The sequence below is a fragment of the Macaca thibetana genome, chromosome 20 (genome assembly GCF_024542745.1).
Source record: "Macaca thibetana thibetana isolate TM-01 chromosome 20, ASM2454274v1, whole genome shotgun sequence".
Taxonomy (NCBI): Eukaryota; Metazoa; Chordata; class Mammalia; order Primates; family Cercopithecidae; genus Macaca; species Macaca thibetana.
In genome coordinates this window covers 49,872,385-49,898,257 of record NC_065597.1, presented here as the reverse complement: position 1 = coordinate 49,898,257, position 25,873 = coordinate 49,872,385, and the positions used below count along the sequence as shown (strand labels likewise).

At 48.9% G+C, this 25,873-nt stretch overlaps 2 protein-coding genes across 2 annotated transcripts in view; both read right to left on the bottom strand.

Moving 5' to 3' along the window:
* Positions 1 to 25,873, bottom strand: part of NSMCE1 (NSE1 homolog, SMC5-SMC6 complex component) — a 369,302-nt gene that overhangs the window by 254,030 nt on the left and 89,399 nt on the right. The gene's annotated exons all lie outside the window — the stretch shown is intronic.
* GTF3C1 (general transcription factor IIIC subunit 1) overlaps positions 1 to 25,873 on the bottom strand; it is an 86,567-nt gene that overhangs the window by 16,293 nt on the left and 44,401 nt on the right. The window contains exons 11-29 of the mRNA XM_050773877.1: positions 25,660 to 25,796; positions 24,038 to 24,191; positions 21,440 to 21,543; positions 20,454 to 20,638; positions 18,022 to 18,303; positions 17,575 to 17,720; positions 16,341 to 16,438; positions 15,752 to 15,848; positions 15,472 to 15,649; positions 12,755 to 12,896; positions 12,197 to 12,332; positions 11,712 to 11,793; positions 11,385 to 11,573; positions 9,180 to 9,337; positions 7,389 to 7,531; positions 6,190 to 6,271; positions 4,226 to 4,338; positions 1,936 to 1,998; positions 107 to 200 (exon numbers count right to left, since the gene is read on the bottom strand). Of these exons, the coding sequence (XP_050629834.1) occupies positions 107 to 200; positions 1,936 to 1,998; positions 4,226 to 4,338; positions 6,190 to 6,271; positions 7,389 to 7,531; positions 9,180 to 9,337; positions 11,385 to 11,573; positions 11,712 to 11,793; positions 12,197 to 12,332; positions 12,755 to 12,896; positions 15,472 to 15,649; positions 15,752 to 15,848; positions 16,341 to 16,438; positions 17,575 to 17,720; positions 18,022 to 18,303; positions 20,454 to 20,638; positions 21,440 to 21,543; positions 24,038 to 24,191; positions 25,660 to 25,796 (2,583 nt within the window). The remainder of the gene's footprint in view (positions 1 to 106; positions 201 to 1,935; positions 1,999 to 4,225; positions 4,339 to 6,189; positions 6,272 to 7,388; positions 7,532 to 9,179; positions 9,338 to 11,384; positions 11,574 to 11,711; positions 11,794 to 12,196; positions 12,333 to 12,754; positions 12,897 to 15,471; positions 15,650 to 15,751; positions 15,849 to 16,340; positions 16,439 to 17,574; positions 17,721 to 18,021; positions 18,304 to 20,453; positions 20,639 to 21,439; positions 21,544 to 24,037; positions 24,192 to 25,659; positions 25,797 to 25,873) is intronic.

Below are 25,873 nucleotides of genomic sequence, written 5' to 3'. Positions count from 1 at the left end.
CAGCCCCTGAGAGCCCACAGCAGAGAAGGGCAGGGGCCAGCACCTCACGAGGCTGGCCTCGGAAGGGTCCACATCCCTGCTGTGCAGCTAGGCAGCCGGTACCCACCTGGAATGACTGGTAGGACTTCATCTGACTGTCCGAGAGGGCCAATGTGCTCTGGATCAGGTTCTGGAGCACCAGAAAGTGGATGTCATCCACGCTGAAAGAGAGGGGGCGGCAGGGCACCATAAGGCCACAGGCACCACTCAGCTCAGGCAGATATAATTCTTAGGGAAAAAATCTTGAATCTCACAAAAGGGACACAAATGCCAAAACTTCACAAAAGAAAACACAATAAATGATGGTTTCTAGGCTTTACTAACAGGTCCATTTTTGCAGGAGAAAAGTTTCTATTTAGTGGACAGGGGGTGAGCTACCCAGAATGGGTTTACATGACCACTAACAAATGTAATTAGTACTTCTCTACAGAGCTAAAATCAAAGTGACTATTGATTATCCAAGATGGAAAAACAAAACCTGAGCTTTTGGAACTGAGTTTTGCTTGGAAAGCTCATGGGTTGAGAGTTTAAATCCTTTCCTCAATCTACGTTAAGGCTTGGCCAGTGATAGTCAAGGCTAGGGAGTCAGCAACTTTTCCTCTAAAGGGCCAGTTAATACATGCTTTAGTCTTGGTGGGCTCTGTGGAATCTGCTGCAACTATAGCTGACCCCTCTGCACTGTGGACTGAACTGTGCAGATCCACTTACACATGGATTTTCTTTCACCTCTGCCACCCTAGAAACAGCAAGACCAACCCCTCCTCTTCCTATGTCCCTTCAGACTACTCAAAATGAAGACGACAAGGATGAAGACCTTTAAGATGATCTACTTCCATTTAGTGAATAGTAAACAGATTTTATCTTCCTAATTTTGTTTATTTTTTGAGACAGAGTTTTGCTTGTGTCACCCAGGCTCGAGTGCAATGGCATGATCTCAGCTCACTGCAACCTCCGTTTCCTGGGATCAAGTGATTCTCCTGCCTCAGCCTCCCAAGCAGCTGGGATTACAGGCGCCTGCCATGCCCACCTAATTTTTGTATTTTTTAGTAGAGATGGGGTTTCATCATGTTGGCCAGGCTGGTCTTGAACTCTTGACCTCAGGTGATCCACCCGCAGTGCCCTCCCAAAGTGCTGGGATTACAGGCGTGAGGCACTGTGCCCAGCCCCTTATTTTTGTTAATAGTTTCTTTTCTCTAGCTTATTTTCTTGTAAGAGTACAGTATATTATACATATAAAATGCAAAATATATATTAATCAACTGTTTGGTATTGATAAGGTTTCTGGTCAACAGTAGGCTATCAGTGGTTAGGTTTAGGGAGTCGAAAGTTACATGTGGGGCCAGGAGTGGTGGCTTACGCCTATAATCCCAGCACTTTGAGAGGCTGAGGCGGGCAGATCCCTCGAGGCCAGGAGTTCGAGAGCAGCCTGGCCAAAACGGAAAAACCCCGCCTCTACTGAAAATACAGAAATTAGCTGGGTGTGGTGGCAGGCACCTGTAATCCCAGCTATTTGGGAGGCTGAGGAATGAGAATTGCCTGAATCGAACAGGCAGAGGCTGCAGTGAGCTGAAATCAAACCACTGCATTCCAGCCCGGGCAATAGAGCAAGACTCCGTCTCAAAAGAAAAAAAAAGTTCTATGTGGATTTTTGACTGTGCAGGGGGTCGGCGTCCCCTCACCCCCAAGTTGTTCAAGGTCAACTGTACTCACCTCTGATGTTCTCGCATAAAAGCAGCACAGACAACATACAGAATGGGCATGGCTGTGTGCCAATAAAATTTTATTTACATAAACAGGTAGTGGGCCGGATTTGGCCCCAGACTACCCCAGTGCAATAGGCTGTCAGCCACCAAGTTAAGTAGCTGAGGAAAAGCTACTCTATATATCAGCACCTACCTGTTAAGTTCATCCTCCTTCCTGGTTTGATCTTTTTCATCCCCAATTGCCAAAACTCGGTACCTGCAAAAGAAACATAAGAACATGTCAATGAAACAAAGCAGCTCCTCACTAAGCAAGCGGATGCTGACTCAAGATGGCCATTTATTGGTTAAAGTGTTGGGAGTGGGAGAAATGTTGAACTCACCAAAAGTCGAGCGCTGTACATGTAAATTAAAATGCGAATATACCCTGTTCTGCCTGGTAGAAGGAGGGCTGAGAAAATGTGCAGTGTTCACCTACTGACAATTATGTGGCAACAAGGAAAAATGTGAATTGGCAAAGATCCACTGTTAATTGTAAAAGGAACAGGATTTAAAACTGTGGGTGTGTTACAATCCAAAAAGAAAAAGCACAAGGAAGAAAATGTCCCAGAAGTAATCTAAAAAAATTATTATCATAGAAAAAGGAAAAAGGTGGTCCCCAGAGGCTGGGAAGTGGAAGGGAAGGAATGAAGAAAGGAAAGATGTAGAGCGAAGGGTATAAAGTTACAGTTAGACCAGAGGAATAAATTTTCATGATTTCAAACTGCATGGTGACCACAGTTAAGGACATATTACATATTTTGAAATTACTAAAATAATAGATTTTTAAGGTTCTTATTGCCAAAAAAAGAAGTTGGTGAGGCGACAGATATGTTAGTTAACTTGATTTCGTCTTTCCTCAATGGACACATATATCAAAACATCACACTGTACCCCAAAAATATATAAAATTATTATTCATCAATTAAAACAAAGAAATATGAAAATCCCCAAAGAGTAGCCATATTAGATGTTGGAATTACAAACTATTTCCCCATTTCTTTTTTGAGTTTCATGTAATATTATTTTACTGTATTTATACCATGCAAGTAAATTTAAGAATAAATCATAGAACTGTCTTTTTATAAAATACGGCAAATTGGCCATTTGTAGGACATTTCTTCATTTTCTACTAAACCAATGGAAAAATTAATCTTGATTGCAACAGTAAATTCCTCTTATAATTTAGTGCCAAGAAAAATAAACTTTTCAGAAAAATGTGAAAACCACCTTTGCTTCCTGGGTTCAAGTGATTCTCCTGCTTCAGCCTCCCAAGTAGCTGGGATTACAGGCGCGTGCCCACCACACCCGGCTAATTTTTGTATTTTTAGTAGAGACGGGGTCTTACCATGTTGGCCAGGCTGGTCTCGAACTGCTGACCTCAGGTGATCTGCCTGCCTCAACCTCCCAAAGTGCTGGGATTATGGGCGTGAGCCCCCACGCCTGGCTTGGAACCGTTTTCTATTTTGCCTTGCCTGCCAGAATGCTCAGGATCACAATCAGTATTAAACTGTTACACTTGCAACTTTTTCTTCTCTCTAAATGGTTCATGGACTCTCCTTTAAAAATCTCTGTCTTCTTTTATGATTAAAAGTTGCCCCATAACTTTACTAAGAATATGTGGAGATATAAATTACAAATCAGTAAACAGGCCATTGGACTGACTTGAAACCATGCCATTTGGGAATTCTGGGGAACAGTTTACTGCAAACCAAAAACAAAACTCGGAATGTGGGTAAAGGAGATCAACTCTGAAAACGAGTACAAACTGCTCTTTAGGCATGGCAATACAGTGGGCGCAACATACGTTATCTGTTGAGTGAATGAAGGAATGAGGTCTTCAACTGAAATGCTGAGAGCAAGGGTGTTGTACAGTTCACAGGCAGAACTGATGGATGCCATCATTTTACAAGGAGAAATTCAGAAAAACAGTGGCTCAAGGGACTTCTTGGGTGAGGATGGTGGAGAAAAGGGATCTACATTTGGAAGATGCTGAGGAAACAGGCCTAGTTCACAGAACTTCAGATTTAAAAATTGTACAGGGTTCTGTGCTCATACCCAAGAATGTTCTTCCAAACGTCGAGTGGTTCCAGACCCTCCTATGTTCAAATCCTGGCCCTGATGCTTACAAGCACTGTGACCTTGGGCATGTTTCTTACATAGGAATTTCCTCATAGGTAAAGTAAGCAAGCTTAGCAAAAAGTACACCAACCAAACAAGGAAGCCTGAAGGACCAATGGGAGAATGAACATAAATGCCCGGCAGGGTGCTAGGTCCCACTCTGCGTTCAAGTCACCCATGAGAGGAGAGACAGGAGGGCCACTGCAAGGCCAAACGCAGCCAGGCGGGTGCTGGGCACTTCCCGGACCTGCTGATAAGGGAGACAGGGCTGGCCTTTCCCTCTTGCCCTGCGAGGGCCACATGGAACCATCCCAGAAGCCACTTACCTGGCAAACAGCTCCTGCAGTGTGTCTGGGATTTCAAGGTTAGAATTCCTTAGGGCTGAACTGAACTTTTCTTTAAGCTTCTCCACAAATTCTTTAAACTCGTTGGCACAAACCTTTCAACATGAGAGCATGAGAGGTTAAGCCCTTACTCTTCCTGAAGGGAGGTTTTGCTAAGATGCACCAAGGAACATCTTGTAACAAACTCCTGCACCAGCTAAGTCCGAGAGCCACCAACCAGGTGCCTCCCCTGGGCACCTGTCATCTGTCACCTGTCATCTGAGAAGCCTGGTTTATAGAGGAGGCAAAAGACCCTCATCAGTACGCTCAGGAAACCGGGGCACCTGGTGCCAACTAACCTGCAGACAGCCTCACGCCTGCATCGCTGGCACTCTCCCAAGTCCCAGGTAAGAAGACTCAAACATGCCCCACACAGTGCTCCCTCACAGCCTCCCTCCCAGGCCTGGTGCTCCCTGGTTCACCTGTGTAGTCAGCCTTCTTCCTCTGCCCCAGCCTCACACTCCACGGGTGGCCCCCAAATCAATTTCCTCCTCTATATGCGCACTGCAATCGTCTCAGTCCAGACCCAGATCTGAGGAGCAAGCTGGTCACGTCACCCGGTGTGCAATGCGCGACACGGTATGCTCCCGCTCCTCCCTGGCCTGGTGGCTGTGCAGGACGTGGTCCCTGCTGCATCTCGCTGCTATCCTGTTTGCTGTGCCTGCCAGCCCTGCACTCCCTCTCCCCTTACTGTCGCTGCCCCAGTGGTTTCCAGTCTCGCCCAGTGCTGACACCTTTGCCAAGCCCGCTGGCAGACACTGTGGGTGTCTGTGGGTCACCTATTCCATTTTTCCCCATGCTTTCTGATTAGCCAGCCTCAATTTGCTGTGGGGAGGAAGGATGCCCAGCCTCCTAGGATACACCAGGACAGTTTAAGCCACTCATGGCAGCCTGGGTCCCCTGTGCTGTGTCCCACTGTTTCCCAGTCGCGTGGCCCAGGTCTGCCAGGGGCTCCTAGGAAAGGCTGCCCCTTGAGGCAATGGCCATGTGGGTCTATTGCAGCCCCTCTCCCCCCTGCTTCCTGTTCTGGGATTCTGTTGTGAGGACTTGAGCTCTCATAGTCAACATTTGCAACCAGGGGGTCACTGGCATAGGATGGAAAGCTGGCCCCTGCTCCTGGAGGGGAGTGTGGCGGCAGGAACTTGGGAGCCTGATAACATCTCTGCTCCCCTGCACCAGACCAGGACTACCCTCAACTGCTTGGCATCTGGGAAAAAGGAAGCCGTATACACCATTAGGTTAGGTTTTTCTGTCACTTCCACCCAAAAGCATTGCTGAGCCTGCTCCCCGACCTCTGCGGGCCTGTGCCTTCCTCTTCCGGGAGCTGACTGCACTGTCCTGCAATGACCATGTACTTCTCTGTCTGTCCCACTTGCCTGTGGCTTCCTTGGGGAAAAGGCTGCCTCTCCTTGTCCACTGGCCTTACTTGGCACAAGTCCTGCCACACACACTGTAGAGTCCAGGGTTAGCACAAAAACGAAAGATGAGCAGCCTCTGAGGCAAAGGGCAGGAATTTGGGTCAGCAGACTGCTTCCCTCCTTGTCAGCCACCGCCCTGGCCCCTCAGGACAGAAAACTCAGAAAGAAAACACACACCCAGTCTGCAAGCTTTCTAGGAAGCCTGTAATTTCTGAAGAGATGTTCTATTTTCTTAACAAAACAGGCCCAAGGCACAGCAGCCCTTCAAAGTGGCCTGTCAGATTCTAATCATCTTTAAAAACAGATGCTTGAAGCCAGATCAAGTCAAGGCCAACACCAGAGAGCTGACTCAGTGATTTCTCAAGTGAGCAGGAAACAAAGTCCACGTTCCTAAGGCTGGCAGGGGCACTGTGGGACGAGAGGAGCTGACCGAAGTCTAGATGCCCCAACCTCCAAGCAGGCCGAGCCCTACACCCACACAGGACCTACCTTTGGGTCATCGTAGTCACCTCTTCGATTCATGAAATCTCCAACAAGCGCTTTATCCTGGTACACCTCGGCCAGGCACACTCTGCAGGAAGAGGAGACAAAGCTGGAGTCGGGGAATTGTAATGATGCCGTATTTGGAAACTTCAGAGAGCTCCATTCTCACGTTTCTGGCCTTGGTTGACCGTGAAGCATGAGTTACTTATATGCCTGTTGCGCGACTGCAGCTTTTAAGAACGAAGGATTTGGGGTCAGCCAAACCTGACCTCAGTCAGGTCTGTTCACACTTTACACCTTGGCTTCTCTGAACTTCCGTCCTTCATGGGTAGCCGAGAACACTGAGTCCCAAAGTGTCTCTCACAGGGGTTTGGCCAGGACCATATGGGCTGACCTACGTGAAAGTGTATCATACATTTAAAAACACCAAACAGGCTTTGCAGTTTATTATTCTTAAGTTCTCTAATCTACTGCAAAGCAGGAGGTGTGTCCACTCCACTAACCTTCACATCCCCATGATATAAGGAGAGCCTGACTTGCTCAAAAGAAAATGCAGGAGAAGGCGACCAGCCTTTGCTGGGCTCCCATCCGCCAAGCACTGCTGCCTTCATAAAGAGCTTGCCAGGTAGAGACTCATTCCGCTTTACAGCCTGGTAAGGCGAGGGGACTCCCTGAGGTCACACACACAAGGGCGGGGCAGGAGGACAGTTCTCAGCTCTGCCAAGAACATGGTAGAGGGCATCCTGTCCAATGATCCCAGGTCCTGCCTAGCTTGCTGCTGGAGGGAGCCACCGATCAGAGCTCTCAGGAGCTGCTCTGAGGGCCGAAAACAGCAGGAAAAGCCAGCCTCCGCCTCTGCCTCCACCACCTGCTAGGCACATGGTATTCAGCGAGTCAGCCTATCTAGTCTCTGCTTCTTCATCCAAATAAAGGCTAACACCACCTACTTCTCAAGGCCACTATAAGGTCCAAGCAATACCTTGCATGGGAAAGCACCGAGAATCATGCTTGGCCCTCACCCTCAAAAAACCAAGTCCATCTCCCCAACAGACTCCAACACTTGGCCACCCCATCAGACGCCTCGTGTGCTCCAGCCGCACTTTCTGCCAGACTCTTAAGCAAACGGGATGAAGGAAGAGTAAAGAATGAATGAGAAGTGCTGACGTAACCACGTCCAAGAATGATCAGGCTTCAATGAGGCTTACTTATAGTTGAGATAGGCCTGTGGGTTTTTGACTATGTAGCGAGCTCTTCGTCCAACGGAATGAGATGTTTTATCCAAAGACTCTTCGAACGTGGCATGCAAAATGTCCCGTACCACCTGCCAGGTGACAAATGGGCCCTTCACCTGGATCAAACACAGGGCCAAGACAAAAAGTCAGTATCCTCAGAGCCCACGTCCTGGGGAATTACCATTAAAAAGTGGACAAAATGTGTTTTGTGCAGCCTCCTTCCTCAGAGAACCCCCACAGCTATCACCTCACAATATATACTGGTCCCACCATGTGCCAGACACTGAGGGAGATTCTGGGCAGACAAGCACGGGACGAGGCCTCAGTGACCAGCGGGAAAGAGTGTATTCTGACAAGTGCCATGTGTGACAAAGGTGCCCAGAGGAGCAAGGGGGAACTGCCTGAAAGGGCGCTGTATTAGAGGAAATCATGGGGATGTAAAATGTGTTTAGTTAGAGGTCTTAGTGTCCTAATTATGCATCATGTATGCTCAGAAACGTTCTGTATGTTGTGCTTGTATGCCACGTTAGTAGAAGCAGAATGTACAAAATTAGCGGACCTAGGAGAACATCTTGGTCAATAACACAGAAAGGCAAGGCCGACATGAGAAAGCTGCTTGATGACAGTTATTTTCTTACCTCCCCAAGGATGAGGTGACCCAAGAAGGCTATAAGTTCCGGTAAGTGGTGAGAGTCCACCAACACTGACCTATGCAGGCCCCTCCTGCCTCCTCTAGCTGTACCAGGGCTGAAGTAGAGGGAGGGACGCCCCTCTCCCCCATCAGCTCTGCAATGACAAAGCCATTGCAGATGCAGGGAACAGAAATTAGGGATGACAACATGTCACCTTTCAGGTTTTTCCTTGGAAAAGAGGTTGGGTTGGAATTCAGGAGAGGACTGAGGGATGAGAGAACAGTGGATAAGCGGTCAAGACAAGGGATCTAATAGTTTGCAGGCAAGAAGCATCTGGGCACAGAGCCTCAGCTGGGTTTCTCCTGCCTGGCCTGGCTGAGACCCGGAGGCACACCTGGGCTCCTCTGAAGCTGCCTTGTGGCACTACTGCCTGAAGGGGCCCTGGACTGGCCTGGCAGAGCTTTTTCCTGGAATGCAAATAGGAGGTCTTTCTGCCTTGTGGACCAGCCACGCCAGTGAGCCAAGAGGTACCAGAGGTGACAGAAACAGTGTGAGAAGTATCCGGTCAAGAACAGAGAAAGAGCAGGGTAATGACATGCAATTGGCAGATTGTTCCAGACATGATGGGCAGTTATAGGAAGGTAAATAGGAGCTTTTCAGGCAATGAAGGTGGGAGGAAGGGAGCAGGACAGGGTTAGATTCCTGGTGAGGAGAGAGAAAGAACAGCTCTGAACTAGTTTGCCTGCAGCTAGGCAAACATTTATATGTATACAACTGAAAGCTAAAAAGAAATGTAGAAAAACAGAATGGTATTAATTTGTAGGATTAGCTGGGCATGGCGGGGTGCGCCTGTAGTCCCAGGACTAGGAGAGGCTGAGGTGGGAGGATCACTTAAGGCCAGGTTGAGGATGCAGTGAGCTGTGATCGTGCCACTGCACTCCAGACTGGGTGAAAAAGTGAGGCTCCACCTCTCTAAAAAAGAAAACGTGTAGGATTCTGGGCAATGTTTTTCCCAGGGGCCAAGCAGAGCAGCTGAGAGGAGTGGTCCCTGGCTGGGAGTCCCCGGGAGGCTCAGACAGGAAGGAGCTCCGAGAGAGGGGCAGGCCCACCTCTGGGCTGAGCTGGTTGGTACCTTGGTGTTGAGGACATTGCTGGCAATGCGGCACAGCACGAGCAGCCCGTCCTCCTGCATGGACCAGGTGACGCGAAGCCGCGTCATCCGCTGCAGGGCGCTCTGGTCGGCTTCATCATGGTAGCGCAGCCTTTTGCTTTTTTCTCCTGGGAACTCTCCTAAAAACACCAGAGGGAGAAGGGAGGAGGCCTCTAACACCTGGTTTGGAGCTGTCACTCTACAGAGGGGCAGGGTCCCTACCCAGCCAGTGAGATGTGACTAATGGTATTGGTTATTACCCATTGTGTCTAAAGTCACACAACTAACTGCAAAAGACTCAACCCTTTTGATAGATTTTATTTCTTTTTAAACCCCTTTCATCATTTATCTTGATAAAATTTCACAGGCACAGGTTGGAAGGCTCAATGCAGCCTCTAGTTAGTTATCTGCCAGTTTCCAATCTCCCCCACTGTGACAGAGTCCTTTGAAGGCATCTTGTACAGAAGCCTATGGCGCGTGCTCGGGGCGTATCCACCAAGTGAGCAGGACCAGGGACTGTGCAGTCACCGGGCCCCCACACTCCCTTGCTCTGTGACTGCACGGGCGTTGTGTAGACTTTAGTGCATCTGGGGACAATAAGGCTTCTGCTCCAGGGCCATGGAGAGGGTGGAAGGAGACTGCATATAAAACATCCAGCACAGAGTAGTGGCTACTAAATAACTAACATCAGCAGTGAGATCTGTGTACTTAATAACTAAACAGCACCACCACCACCACCAAAGCAGCAATCTACCATCAGGGAATATTCACTGTGTGCCTAGCATTGGTTTATGCTTTTTCAATGTATTATCTTAGAATACTACTTTATAGCAACCTTATGAAATGGATACAATTGTTATCACTGTTTTTTGTTGAGGAACACAGAGACATACAGTGACTTGCTGAAGTCACACAGCTGAGTCAGCTGAGTCAGCAGCAGAGGGAGGATCTGAACCTTGAGAGCGTAGCCATGGGGTTGCCAAGGTCTCCTGCCTAGGCGAGGTACTGATAGCACCTTCACAGGACAGACACCATATGCCACTGCCAATCTCAAAAGGCTGTTGAGCGAGTGTCTTCCAAATTAAGGCAGAAGAAAAGTGGGGCAAGGAAATTTGGACTCGAAGAGACACCATCACATTTTGCAGTGTGATAAATTCTGGTTTTTGAGCCAAATTGGTGCTACACATATCTACGAGAGGCGAAACTGAGGGGGCCATTTCAACTGATGGAATGCTATTTGTTATGAATGCCAGCCAAATAAACCACTAAAAACAGGTTCCTGTTTAAACATTCTGTCTTTATCTGAAATAGCTACCGGCCATCAGTGGCTGCTGTTAAAACTCGTGAACCACTTAGGAAATACAAAAGTGGTCGAAAAACTAGACGCTGGTCTCCTTATCACCCCCTCTGCTACAAATACTGGCTGGCTGAAGAACTCAAAATGGCAGTCTAAAAGGCACCATACAAGGGGTGCATCAAATCAGAAGGTGCTGCAGGCTTACACGACTCCCAGCTTCCCTCTAATTTAAAAATGTAATGGGCCCAGCATGGTGGCTCACTTGAGGTCAGGAGTTTGAGACCAGCCTGGCCAATATGGCAAAACCTCGTCTCTACTAAAAATACAAAATTAACTGGGTGTGGTGGCATACGCCTGTAATCCCACCTACTCAAGAAGCTGAGGCAGGAGAACTGCTTGAGCCCAGGAGGCAGAGGTTGCAGTCGGCCAAGATCATACCACTGCACTCTAGCCTGGGCGACAGAGTGAGACTGACGCAAAAAAATAAAAATTTAAAAATTAAAATGCAACATGCCTTTGAACTTTGTCTTGATTAGCATAAACACAGATATTAAAAGGTAAACCCCCCCAAAATTAGGATTTGGGCTAGTTGCGATGAGGCTGTTGCTGACATTTTTTCAGCTAAGATGAAACTAGGCATTTGAACTGAATGAGTTCCTAAAGTCAGAAGCTCTAAAAGGGAAGCATATGGGACACTCGAGGCTCTCTCGTCTGCCAGATGGATGTGGAAATAAAGCAACCATCACAGAGAGTCAGTGCCACACATCAAGGGAAGGTGGAAACTCGCGTTGAAGGACAGAGCTCAGGCCCGGCTGGAGTGAGGCTGTTGCATGTCTCCAAGCCAAAATGTAAAGACAAGACCCAGTAAATGTAAATGATCACAACTTAACCTTTCTTTCTTCTCTTGATCTTCTTCCCAGGGTCCTTCTTCAGCCGCTTCCGCTTCTGGCTTTTCCCACCCCTCACTCTCCGGTTTCGGTCCAGCGAGGGCTCTTGGTCCACCTCAAACTGCTCTTCCCAGTCAGCACAGAGCTCGGAGCCTACTCTTGCTTCCCCCCAAATATTCAACCTGCTGTTGCCTAGATATAATCACAGGAGACAACAGTTTCAGGATGAGTGCTATAAAGGACAGGAAGGCCAAACTGAACATAGGGTGGTCGTTTAGGCCCTGAACTGGTACCATATTTACTTCTGGGGTGAACCCTCAGCACACGTACCTCTGGCACTGAGAGGCAATGGGCGCTTAGACAGAAACGTCTGGAGCCTCACTGTGAGTCCATTCTCTGCGGCAGTGTTCTCCTGTGAGACAAGCACAGCACTGGGATGAAGCATGAACTTCCACGAATCCCCAGCCGCCCAGAGTAACAAATGCACCAAGGTCTCTTAGGAAGCTAAGGGCCGCTGTGCACGGACAGCCAGGGGCTGGAGTCTCCTGCCACCCGCTTTACCATTGCTCATGTACTCCCTCCTGGGGGACCTGTGTCACCCAGATCTTCTGATCCTTCTTTAAAAAGGAATACCTGTCCACGTCACAGAGTAAGTTAGAATCCACTGGGAAAAAAACAGGCCAGGCACACATTTGAGGGGCCTGACGCACTTTCAATACAGAAGCCAGTATTTGTGTCTCTGGTCAGGCAGGGAGGGACAGGAGGGTGAGTAGCAAGGACCCCTGAGATTGTGGTCCATTGTGACACATGCCCACCTTTTTGGCCTGGTTGATGATGTAGCTGGTCCAGATCCAGTTGCGCTTGAGGTGTCCATAGAAGCTGGAATCAAGCCCTGCGGCACCCAGCCCATCTCCGGGGATCAAGCCTTCATCCACCACCTCACGACTTCCACTAAAACACAGGAAATCAACAGAAAAGAACGCTTCTTGGTCATCACTGAAAAAGAGAGCCCATGGCTTGGGGTGAGGGACATTATTTATAACCAACTTTCACCTTTCCAGAAAAACACCCCAGAGGTAGCAATGAAGAATTTGGGGGCCCTAAGTGTTGACTCTTTTTCACTTTTGCAAGATAAGTCAAAAATCCAGATTTTTATATAAAATTCCTAAAATAAATTTTGATAACTGATTACATTTTTAAAAACAAGATGTGGGCTAAATAAAGTATGTCTGGAGCCAGCCATCTGCAGCCTCTGCACCAGAGACACAGGCCGTCTGGCCTGACATCCTAAGCCAGACAAGGGCCGGCAGGCATCTGAAACGAGCACCACCGCAGCCCAGTCCCGGCCGGCCGCGCTTGGGACGGACACGCACGTGGTGTACTCCAGCATGGCGCACTTGCGCTCCAGGTTGTGCTTGTCCATGGCACTCTCCTGCTCCTTCTGTAGGCTGCCCTCCTCGTCGCTGCCCTGGTCTGTGCTGCTGTTCTTCCTGACGCGCGGGCAGCGCACCACGCCTGGAAAACCAAACATCAGGGTGACTGATCACACCTTCCTGCTGCAGCTCTGGTGGCTACTGCCTGTGGCTGAGTGGGGAAGAAGAGTGGATTCCCCGCCTGTGAAAAGGCTCCCTGGCCACTGGGAGGTCTGAGATCGGTAAGACCTCTTCATACAAAATATCCATACAAGAAAGTCAGAGGGAACAGAGGAAGAGAGTTGGAGTACTGGTGGGTGACCTGAGGAAAGGGTTTATGCCAGACTGAACTCACTAAAGACAGAAGGCAGGCAAGGCAGTAGAGAGAGCCCGGCAGGCTCAGGGAGTCTAGCGCAAGGGAAACCCAGGCCTTCCTGTCTCTCAGAAAGTCCCGGGAGCTGCTGGCGCCAGGGTGGCAGAAACGACGGCCCTTGCTGGTGGAGGCAGGAATGGGGAGGGGCCTGCATAGATAGATTGCTGAGATGTACTGCATGAAGCAGGCCTGGGCCCCACCTGGCTCCAGGAGCAGCCAGATGTCTCCTAAGTGCTCAAGAGGTTTGCTAATGGAGTTGAGAAATGATATCCAGTTATTCTATAATACAGAAAATTGCATTTCTTGCAAAGAAATATAAGATACCACTAAAAGCACTGCTTGATAGGTGAGGGAAGGTTTGTAGACTCTAAAGACTCTCTCCTAGCATGCTCGGAGACCTCGGCTCGATGACATGGCTGGTGGGGCCTGGGCCGCGGGAGCTCAAGCCCCACACCCCGCAGCTGGAACTTTACATGAGACGCCTTGCCCAACTTCACCTTGGCCCATATGGTGGTGGCAGTGGAGTTCTCAGCTTAGAAATTAACTAAGATTCAGGGAGGTTACAAGTAGCTTGCCCGAGGTCACCCGTTTGAATGGACCCTTGAAACTAACAGTATTTAAGGCAAAGCTTCTCATATAAATAACAGCAGCACAAGTCTGCTTGTGAAAAACGCAGACTCTCCGGGTAGGGCCCAGTAATCAGCATTTAATATGTTCCTCAGGTGATTCTTACGCAGGCTAATGTTCATGCAGCACCTACTCTAAAAGATGATTGCATCTCATTATATGATGCTTTTTCCCTCGTCCTTGGGGCAGAACCTCTTCAAATGTTTATTGAATGAAGGGATAATCAATGCCTGATTAATGGGCTCAATAAGCCTCTGCCATTTCTGCTCATCAGCACCTAAAGGGATGGAAATTCACCAATTGTCAGGCCTGAAAAACTCTGGTGCAAATTCAAGCTGGTTCACAAATTTTTATCTACATATAAAATGCAGGGGAATTAGGGCATTATTAAAATCTAAATTGGCAAAAGCCTAGCTCACTGCTGAATGCCGAGGATTCTATGAAACACAATGTTCTAAAATATGTCTGGACCCATGAAAGTTTCTAAATACAAGTGCTATTACTCTTGGCATTAAATAATTCTGCCAAGTAAAATGTGTGACTCCCACTTTGCAAAAATCAAAATGTGATACTGGATCTTCCAGCTTCAAGAAGGGAGGAGCAGAATGGAACTCCTCTTGGAGGTGCAAGCTGAACGTGATTTCCTTTCCCTCCTGGTAGAGGTGGCAGGAAAAGGCCAGGTGGAGAGAGGCCTGGAGGAAAAGCACTGCAGGGGAGGCTCTCTTGCTTTCTGCAGACCCTCCATGCATTTGATCCACATTTACAGGAAGCCAACTGTGCACCCGGCCTTTGCGACACATCGTGGCGATGGAAGCCAACTATTCTAAACATGAGGAACTCACAGGATGAAACGGAATGATGCTAATAAAGCTGTGGACAGGCTTTCTCTGAGAGGTGATGCCTGGAGTAGGAGTGGGCATCTGAGAAGCAAGTGAGGGAGGGAGGGCCCTTCTAGGGAGGAAGAGGGGTATGGGCAGAGGCTCCCAGCAAAGCCCAACTCCGCAAAGTCACCAGCACATCGTGTCAGTTCCCTCCAAAACACCTCTAGTCCTGCCCTGTCCTCCCCACTGTCACCAGTGGATGCCACTCTCCTCCCACCCACATGGCCTCCTCTCTTTCTCCAACATACCACTCAGGGCCTCAGCTTGTGGCACTGCCCCTGCCTGGGATGCCCTCCCCAGCTCTGGCCCTGGCTCTGCCTCATCCTATAGGATTCAGCTCCAATGTCTCCTCCACAGCAAGGCTGCTCCTGAGCCCTGGAATAAACACCCCTGCAACCAACACCCGGGCCCTCATCGCACTCCTGTGAGCTGTGTCTCCTCTTCACACTAGATTCCAAGTCTCATGGAGGCAGGGCGGGGTGTGTCCTCACTGCAGCATGGTCAGGCAGAGGAAGTGACACACAGCAGGTGTTTAATAAATACCCACTCAACGAACAAATGAAGACAAAGTGCAGCTACCTGGGCTCAACTGGGTGGGGGAACTGGGAGCACCCCACCCATTCAAGGCCCACCACTCTCCTTTCGGAGGGAGCCCCAGGGGTGCTCTGGGCCTCTGGGGAGCACTCAGAACACACCACTGGTCGAGGCGACTCCTAGGCTTTTCTAGCCCTAAATCCCAGTTAGCACACAGAAAGGAGCAAAAGCAGCCAGGTCCAGCCAAAACAGCCGACACCCACCTAGTGGGGTGTTGAGGCAGACGCACTGCAGGTCAAACCAGTAGTTTTCCACATCCTGCATTGAGTTCAGGACATAGAGGCGCCTCTCGAAGGGCCGGCTGCTGCGCGCCAGGTTGTAATGTGGGTCGCAGATGGTGGTGTCAACAATGACTGCATTCTTCTTCAAGAAGATAAAGACCTAACGGGAGACACCAGACAGGGAGAACCCATATTGGGTTTGGCTGCTTGGAGACTGTTAAAACAATCAGAATCTCCTTCGTTTCGACTTGAGAGACATTACCTGATCTTTATCCTGAAACTTTTCCGTGGGACCAAACTGTAGCAGCCCCATGTAGCACAGCCTCTGAAGGTTCTCCACCACCGAAAAAATGTAACGCCTAGAAAACAGAGGGGGCGGGAGGTTCCCATCACCCCACACTCGCAGCCAGCCGCAGAGGTCTGCATGTGGGGTGAGGGGTGTGACTTCCTTCTTCTCTTTTCCACCTGGTGGTCACTGGAGGACCGGTCTCAAGCTGACACTGTACTGAGGCCCAGAACTACCCAACCTAATACCCAACCAGGGCCACAGAGATCAACCCGACACTGGGGATTTGATTTGGAAAGTAAAAGTAATGAAAGGGGGAAAAAAAAAACATTCCCGTACTTGCAGACATTAGCAGCAGATTTTACTTTAAAAGAACCTTCAAATCAAGTAATAAAATGTACCAGTCCATACTTCCATTAATATTAATAACTTAATAAAAATCTTGAGTTTTTGCAAGCTGGAAGTTAGAAACCTTTTCCTCTTCCTGGTGAATGATGGCTCAGAGCCCTGACTAAAGGGTTTGTTTAGACCTGCGGCCACTCTGGATCAGGTTCAATGGCCTCACCTCTTGTACAGAAGCTGCTGCCGGATGGGCCTGGGGAGAAAGCGGATCAGCGTGTGCTTCTTCAGCGGGTGGTTCAGAAAGTCCTCCAGGTTGTCCACCTGAAGAGGTGATGTGCAGGTTCAGCTCGCCCTGGCCCTCAAGAAACTTGAAAAAGTGTTCGCCACTATTTTCTGAACATAGTCTCCCTGAACCTGCCCACTAGGCTCTCCTTCCTGCCTCACCAAGTGCCCGTGCATCTCTGCCTTTGGCCTTGCTGCCCCTCCCCTCCAGCCCAACTACCACACTGCAGGGAGCAATAAACAGGTGCCCTCCTACCCTGCTGGTGGGCATAGAAATTGCTAAACCTTTCCCGGGGGCAACACAAGAATATATACATTTATATTAAACAAGAAAAGATGAGATGGAGAACACGCGTTCCTTTTGAAGCCAGTGATTCTGCTCCTATCCTTACCCGAAGGAAATAATGCTGGAGCCGCCAATCTATGTCTACCAAAAGGTATTCATCAACATGTCATAATAAATACCTACTCAACGGTAGCAAAAAAGTGGAATTTAAATGTCCAAAAATAGAAAATATTATAGTTAAATAAATTAGACAGATAAGAATACCATGAATCTACTTAATATCAAGTCTAAAAAAGCTAATGATACAAAAAATATGAAACATTCTTTAGTCAAAAGCACAGACAATAAGAGAGAATATAGTTTCAATTCAGTTTTTTTTTAAAGGGAGATCACACACATACCCGTGTACACACAAGTATGTATGGCATAGCAATGAAAGACTACAAAAAACTTACCAAGATAATTACTTAGTAGTAATTATATCTCTGAGTGATACAGTTATGGGTAATTTCTATTTTATCTTTCTCTATTTACCAAATTTCTAAAAACAACATGTTTTATTGTTGTAATATAATTGTCTTCTTTCTGTCTACCTACCTACCTACCAATAGATCCATTTAGAAGAACGACTCTTTGAAGTATTTACCCCTGATCAACCACCCACCCATCCACCCAATCATCTTTCTAATCTAATCTAGTCTAATCTATCTCAAACAAATCCTTAAAGTATTTTCCCTTGACTAAGCATCCATCTATCCATCCATCCACCCATCCATCCATCCATCTGGGCAACCCTGGGTCTTCAAGTATCCTCCCTTGCCCAGGTGAGTGTAGGCCTCCCAGCCCAGAGCCGAGGGGCCAGTCCTGTGATGGCTCCTGTCACCAATACCTTGTAGCTGACTTGCACAATCTGGACGAAGATGGAGAGGGGAAGGCAGAGGAGGATGTCGCTGACGAGAGCCCAGCCAAAGCCGAAGTCCCTGTGGACTGGGAGCGGGGGGATGTAGCGCATCCACGAGGCATCGTCCACATACACTAGGAAAAAACTCACAGTTACCCCTGGCAGCCAGGATCCCAGTCACCATGGTGACATATGGTGACATCATCTCCCAGGAGGTCTTGATGTCCTTACCCCCAACTCGAGGAAAACTCTACTTGTCAGGCAGGAAGGAAGATGAGGAAGAAAGCCTGCAGGTTCAGGAAGTGTGGATTATGTTTCCATTTGGATCAGAGGCTGTAGCCAGTTTATACAAGGATAAGGAACCATCATGTTTCGCCCTGGATCCTACTACTGGGCCTGCCTGCCCCAGGTGCAGGAGTGGCAGGGGCCTCTCACCTGTCTCCGTGGCGAGCTCCACTTCAGCCTCCCAGGTAACACTGCCTTGGCTGTCTTTAGATGGGGCTTCAGAGCAGGCCTCCCAGGCATTTCCAGAGGAGGACGGCCGGATGCCTGCCCTGCCCGACTCCTGCTTTATCGTTCTCCGTTCACTGATGAGGCTTGGTTTCTCCACAGTGCTGCTGCCAGGGTGCCCGTAGATGAGGTACCACAGAAACATGTGGACCATCCGCAGGCGAGGCATTTTGGGCAGAAACCCTAGAGAACGCCCCAGTCCGGGAACTAAAGCAAGAAAGGGAGAGGGCGGTGCTTGAAAAATCCCATATTGAATTCAGTCTAATTCATTAAAAAGCGATTGAGTGCCATTATGTGCCAGGGCCCAGAAAGATGGCAAATATTCTTACTGTCTTAGAGCTTACTTTCTAATGGGCAAGGACTGATAATAAAATATAAGATCTAAAATAGCCCATCAGATGAAAACAGCTGGTGCAGAAAATAAAGCACGGATGGGAGGAGGGCTGCAATTCTACAAAAGGAGAGGCCTCATTGGGGAGCCTTAGAGTAAACTCCAGTTGGTGAAGGAGCTGCCGGCAGTGCAGACCCCTTGGGGCGTGCCTACAGGGCAAATGCAAGGGGCCTGAGGTGGGGGTGTGCCCCGCACATTCCTGGAAGGGGAGGCAGAGCAAGGAAGGAGAGTACAGAACCTGTGGCAGGAGGGCAACCGAGCAGGGCATCAGCAAGGAGGGTGGGAAGGTTTGGATGCCCCTCCACATCTCACGTCGGCATGTAATCCTCAGTGCTGGTGATGGGGCCTGGTGGGAGGCGTCTGGGTATGGGTTATCCCTCATGGCTTGGTGCCATCTTCATGAGATCTGGTTGTTTAAAAGTGTGTGGCACCTCCCCCAACTCTCTCTCTTGCTCCTGCTTTTGCCATGTGGTGTGCCTGTTCCTCCTTCACCTTCCATCATGGCTGGAAGCTTCCTGAGGCCTCAGCAGGACCCAAGCAAATGCTGGCACCATGCTTCCTATACAGCCTGTAGAACTATCAGCCAATTAAGCCTCTTTTCTTTGCAAATGACCCATCCTCAGGTATTCCTTTATAGCAGGCTAAGAACGGCCTAACAGAGGGCCTGAGAAGCTACTGGATAAGGATTTCTGGCTTGATGAGAACTGTGCCAAATATTCCATAATCTCAGTTTTTGTTGTCTTTTTTTTTTTTTTTTTTTTTGAGACAGAGTCTCGCTCTGTTGCCCAGGTTGGAGTGCAGTGGCGTGATCTCAGCTCACTGCAACCTCCACCTCCCCGGTTCAAGTAATTCTGCCTCAGCCTCCCAACTAGTTGGGATTGCAGACACCACACCAAGCTAATTTTTGTATTTTTAGTAAAGACAGGGTTTCACTATGCTGGCCAGGATGGTCTCAATCTCCTGACCTCATGATTCACCCACCTTGGCCTCCCAAAGTGCTGGGGTCACAGGCATGAGCCACAGTGCCCAGCCATCTCCATTATTTTAAAGGAGCTTATTTCTTTGTTGATACAAATGCACTGTTGCTTGGTTTTCCCTAGTGAGAGATGACGGCTGCGAGAGGAGGTAGGCACAGCAAGAGAGTACAGGACAAGCAGTCAGAAAAGGCCCACCCGAGGAACACCTGTGCTGCCCCTGGTCCATTCGAGTGCAAATGCTGTCTAGCTGCACACACTCATGCTGCTGTTCCTCCTTCACCTGTGCCTTCTAACAGGGGAACCTTGAGAGTAAATGCCACACTGTGGGGCTGCAGCCCTGGGAAACGGAAGTCACACACACAATCTCTTCCACTTGGAATCCCTGGGTCTGCTATGTCTCGGACCCGATGCTGCCTGACAGACAGTCGGGCCCCGATGAGCCAAATTTTCCCTCCTTCCTGAACCAGCATATGTGCCGTGGCCTGGAGAGGAGTTGAGCATCCTGATTATAATGCCATGGCCACCTGCCTTGCTCAGCACAAGTTCAGAAATGAGGGAGGAGGGAATCCGTCAGCGCTCCAACTCTGAGGAAATTATAGGAGCACTCAGACTCATCAATGACTGTGCTGCTGGGGGATTTGTTGAGTCGGGACAGGGAGAAATTTTCTGTAGTTTGTAGAATGTTCCAGCTCAAGGACATTCAGCAGAAGAAATTATTCATTCCTCATATTGACATCTAGCTGGATTTCGTCAGAGTCTATCCAAAGCCTTGTAAGGTATGGCAGGCAGAATTGTCCCCATTTTGCAGATAGGCAAACAGACGCTGGAAGAAGTTATGTGGCCAGAGTAACAGGATCCAGCCCACAGCTCAGATGCGATTCTTCTGACTGTGGCTCAGAGCTCGAATGGAGACGACCAAGTGCCTCAAACATCGTCATACAAACAACAAATCAAATGTAACTAAACACAGACAAGAAGCTGCTGCTTACCTACAACGGGGTGATAATTTCTAAGCTGGGTTATGCCCATTTTCTTATCACTTTTTTTCATCCGTCCACTTTCTGATCTAGAGGAAGCACTCAGCTGAGAGTCCCCTGATCCACTTGGGCCCTCTTTTCCTTGACTGTCTTCTTCTGCCTCCCCTTGGGGCACTGGAGGCTGGGAAGTTTTAACCCTGCAGTTCAAATAAACATGCAATAATGTACCGAGAAAATCAAGGGCTAAGAGAAAGGACAGAGTCTGTCTGCGTGAATCAGATACAGCCTCTTGGCCTGGGGGTTTCAAATTCTGCTCCCTGTAGGGGCCAGGGAGATGATGCAAACAAAATGTCAAGTCACTGAAACTTTTGGGGGTGGTAGGGATTGTGGGGCCCTGGAGAGGGCACCCCTACTTATGGGTGCTGCCTTGTGAGACAGGGAATCCAATATGCTAGATCTCTGACATATGCATCAATGCTAGAAGTCAGGAATTATATGAGAAATTAACCAGCAACCTATTCAAAGTATGTGTGGCCAATACTTAGCAGATCCCACAAACCAGCATGTGCAAGCCAGATCAGCCCTCTGCCTGCCTGTGAGAGTTTCTAGCTGAGACACAGCTAAGAACTTTCTCCCTCCCCTGAGTTTTCTCTCAGCTCATTACATGGTTTATGAATGAAATTAGAGAAGATCTGAGAAAGGCAACCAGAATCACTGTGAGCCATTATGAGAGTGAGTGTCAGACTTCAGAGGCCTACGATGGGGAGTGCTCTGTCCACACTCTATCAGACAGAATAAAGACCATTAGGACTTTCTTCCCCCCTACAGAATCCTGAAATTGGTCCTTATTTAGACTAGGATATCATGGACCATGAACTCCAAACCAACAAATCCACTGATCCATGAAGGTATAAAGAAAGGGCTCTTATGGACTGCTGCAGGCTGACACACAGGCCTGGCAGCCTTGCTATGGGTTCCTCCCAGGCGCCTCCACTTGCCTGTTGGCTGTGCTTGAATTGGAGATCCGGAAGCGGACCTGCTCGATGGCACTTCTCACCAGAGGGTCGTTCTGGTCCATGGACGGGTGCACCACCAGATCCACCTGGAGAGAGAGGTTGGAGCATCCCACAGGTCAGAGAAGAGCTGAGGAAGACTTGGCTCCACAAGTCGATTCCTGGTGGAACCTCAGTCACACCTGTTTTCATTAACATTTCCAAAACACAATTAGGAGATCGAAACAAAATGTGTTGCTGAACAGTATGCTGGTGCAGCTACTGGCAGCCAAACCCCTCAAGTGACCAAGCAATCAGGCTCTGCCATGGGTGCCGGGGCTGCTCAGCCCTACTGAGGAATCGGGCCAGGACACAGAGCCGTCCCCCTGCAAATCCCTCACTGGGCTGTCACAGCCCACTGGTTTCTGTTGCTACCTGGCGGGCTGCTCTGTACCCCCTTCCCACTATCTGAGAATTTCCCAGTTGCTCGTGAGTCCTGAGGGCTTCCATCTGGAAAAAGTAAGCGGCTTTCATTAATCTACCCTTGCTGAGAGTGCCATCATGGGACTCCTGCCAGGCGCACGTCCAAACAAACCGGCAGAGAATTAGAGCTGCTTTTGTTGTTTTACCTTTTCCGAGCTACTGAAGCTGAACAGTTAAGGTGGTTATCATTTCATGAGAGATACACAAGATGAAAAACAGACTGTGTGGAAGGGAAGTAACTTGAACGCTCAGCAGGGAGTCGGGGAGTGGAGCACGGTGTGTGTGAGCGCACCAGTCATGCTGTGGCAGGTGAGGATGGCCAGGACCCCAGGGAGCCATGCTTCTTGCCTGTCTCTGCTGAGGCAGGGGACAGCAAGGTCAGGCTGTCTGAGTATCCACTCTGGCCAGCAGCTTCATGCTGAACACGGGCTCAGATAGATCTGGAAACGGGGCAGGCAACAATGCCTAGACGAGGGCTCCCGAACGCCACTCTTGGCTCATTTTCTCCTGATCCTCATTTGTGAAATAAGGACCACCCCGCCCCCATCCCCAACCACCAGCTTTGTGGTTTTGTGAAGCTCAAATGAGATGCAGTGAGGCAACATTTCAGAGAAGTCAAAGGCAAGGGAGAAATATACAGCACTCACATTGCCCCACTTTCCACAGCCAAACGGCCCAGCAAACTTCCCAGAGGCCCCATGGGCGGGGGAGAACACAGGAGCAAAGGCAAAAGACTGACACAGGCACACCAGCTCCAGTCCACATGGCCCCAGCAGATCAAAAGCTGCCAGCAGCACATGCTCTGGGTGCCAGAGAAAGTCTTGCCTGGAAACCTACACTGGTACTAGAGTCACATGCACACGACGGAAGCCCTTTCCAGCTACTATAGTGGGACCTTGTGGCAAGAGGCCTGGGCACTTTCATTTTTGAGGTTATGTGGCCCCCCATGCTTACCCGCTGCCCCCGTCCCTCGCCCACTCCCTCCAGCACTGCCTGGAGACATAGCTGATGCCTATGCCTGCCTGCCTCTCCCTAACCCTAGACTGGAGGGTGGGAGGGTCGGGGGATTCCTGTCTTCAGCGACTGCACTCTTTGAAGATGAACAGAAATCGAAGACACTGCTGCTACTGGGCTAGTTTTTCTCGGCCTTCACTGAGAGAGGGCAGCGCAGGAACCCACTGCCACTGCTCAGGGCACAAGTGGCAGGCTGGTGGGGAAGCAGGGAGCAGGGGCCAGGGAACATTATTGTTTTATTTTAAAAAGACTTACAGTAGATATAAAAACTGAGAAGAGCTGTCAATGTGGGAAGGATAGACACTGTTGTTTCTTAAGTCATTTTTCGTACTGCTCTGCAGTTTTCAAATTTCTCAAAAAATAAAAGTAGAAAAGCAAAAATGACCTTGCTAGCTTATTAAGAAAACAAAATATCAAAGCAGAGCTTTCTTAAGGCAGAGATTTAAAATGCAGTCAGAAGAAAAGGTCAGGAAATTATGAGCGACTGTCCCCACACAACCATTCCCTTTGGCCCTGGTGCCTGGCTGTACCATCACAAATTACCCTGACTGTGAAAAACGTGTGCCTTAGAATGTCCATGAAGCTGCTGAGCTACAGTTGCTATGGGAATGCATCCCCCTAAACTTTAAATTTTACAGAAATAGACATGTTGAGGCGGAAGAGATGTACTGCTCCCATCGGATAACCCGGCAGGGCATCCTCACTGACTCAATGCCATTGCTTCCTCTGGGATATTTCCTCAGCTCTCTGAGGAAAGCGTTCTTGCTGCTTAGTCTAAATTTCCCACCTTCTAAATGTTATTTCATTTGTCCCACAATGACTGAACTTCAATATGCCTCTGCCTGCCTTCTGCTTCTTCAAGGATGGCTGCGGGGCTGGATGCCTGCACAGCTGCTGCCTGGAGTTGACATGCTTTACAATCCTAGCAAATTTTTGCTCTTTTCTGTTTCCAGCTAACCTGTATTCCCCAAATCAGGAGGCGTAATGGGAAATTCCCAGTCACTGGTAATAAAGCAACTACCAGGATACAGCAATGACAAGAGAAGCTAGACAAAAACTTGCAACAGCACTAGGCTGGCTCTGGACATCAGGGGAGGCCCTGGTTACCTTCTTCTTGATGCCATCTTGAATGACGGTGGTCCGATACAATCGCAAGAGACCTTCCTCAGACAGGTTCCGCACCAAGCGGACGATGGACTTCTTGCAGCACTTGGTGGACACACCTTCCTGCTTCTCCTGATCCATGATCATCTTCTGAATCCTGGGAATCACAAAATAAGCAGGTAACATTCCCAATCTCAACGTGGAAGGCCTTCCTCAACCCAGGCAACAGAGACATGCCTCACGGTACCAACAGAAACAGGGAAAGATCAAAGAGGGTTTCCCCACCCTGGAAAGACTGACTTCTTGAGACGTTAGTGATTGTTTCCCTCTGTGGCAAACGTATCAGATAAGGACAAGCCACCAAAGACAGCAGCTCCACAGCTGAGTCTTTCACCAGCAGCTTAAGAGACTACAATTTGAGATCATGATGGCAGGGAAACTGTGCACCATGATAGAAACCTGTCTTCACCAAGTCGAATGCTAATTTAACATCCAGATAAGGGCTGCTTCGGTTTATTACTAGCCCGTAAGATCTGAAGTGCGTTTTGACTACCTCTAGGTCTTACTGAATCACGATGGTGATCTTTCTAGATCACTGATCACAGAACGCAGGGCCAGCGGGCGTGGTGGCTCACGCCTGTAATACCAGCACTTTGGGAGGCCCAGACGGGCGGATCACTTGAGGCCAGGTGTTTGAGACCAGTCGAGCCAACATGGTGAAACCCTGTCTTTACTAAAAATACAAAAATTAGCCAGGTGGGTGCCTGTAATCCCAGCTACTCAGGAGACTGAGGCAGGAGAATCGCTTGAACCCAGGATGCAGAGGTTACAGTAAGCTGAGATTGCATCACGCACTCCAGCCTGGGCATCAGAGCAAGACACCATCTCAAAAGAAAAAAAAAAAGAAAAAGAATAAAAAATAGAATGCAGGGCCAGAAGGGACATTAGGAACACCTAGCTAAACCTCTCATGACTCAGAGGAGGAGAACAAGGTGACAGTGTGTGCAGATGGTCCCTACCCCCTCCCATTCAGCCCTCGTTAGAGACGGAGTATGAGGAAGAAGCCATGTCCCTGATGGAAGGTAAGGCTCCTCCTCACCAAGTGGCTCTCACATTGGGTGCCTCAGAAGCCCTGAAAATGCCACCCAGGAGGTGGTGGTGACAGGAGGTTACAAGAACCACATCAGAGTTCAGAGCCTCTACTCCATCCCAAACACAGAAGCTCTACTTGTGTCTCTTGTTTTTTCTCCTCTAGAAGATTCTATTTGCACAAAATGCACCATGGAGAACTAAAAGTCTGGAAGTAATGCTACTACCCGCTTAAGTGTCTCCATAGCCCTTCTAGAGCAACCACCTTCCAGGTAAGGAAAAGACAAACGCACTTTCCCTGTGACTTCTGCTTCCTGCTCAGCCATTCTCTCTGACTAGTGTGCTGATAATTCCTCAGTATCTGCTCCTTTTGAATAAGAGTAAACTCTAAATCCTTCCTACTGTAAAGGAACGAGACGAGAATCTACACAGTGGGACACAGATTTGAAGGCCGCTCAGTGGTGTCCATGGCTTGTGATGACTAACTGGTAGAAGGATTACTGTTAGTGCAAGAAGACAGACAGACAGCTCCTTACGTGAATAAACTCTCGATTAAGCGAAGATTGGTGACAGCTTCTATGATCAGATTCCTGCGTTTCAGCAGTCGGTAAGTTTCGTGTGGTTTGTCTTGGCCTGAGCTGTGCCTCCCAGTCTTCAGGGAACTGGTACTCTCCTAGAACAGAGACCAAAAGCACAAGATGAAATGGGCTTGGCAAGGTTTGGGGGCCACACGCCACTCTTGTGGGTGCA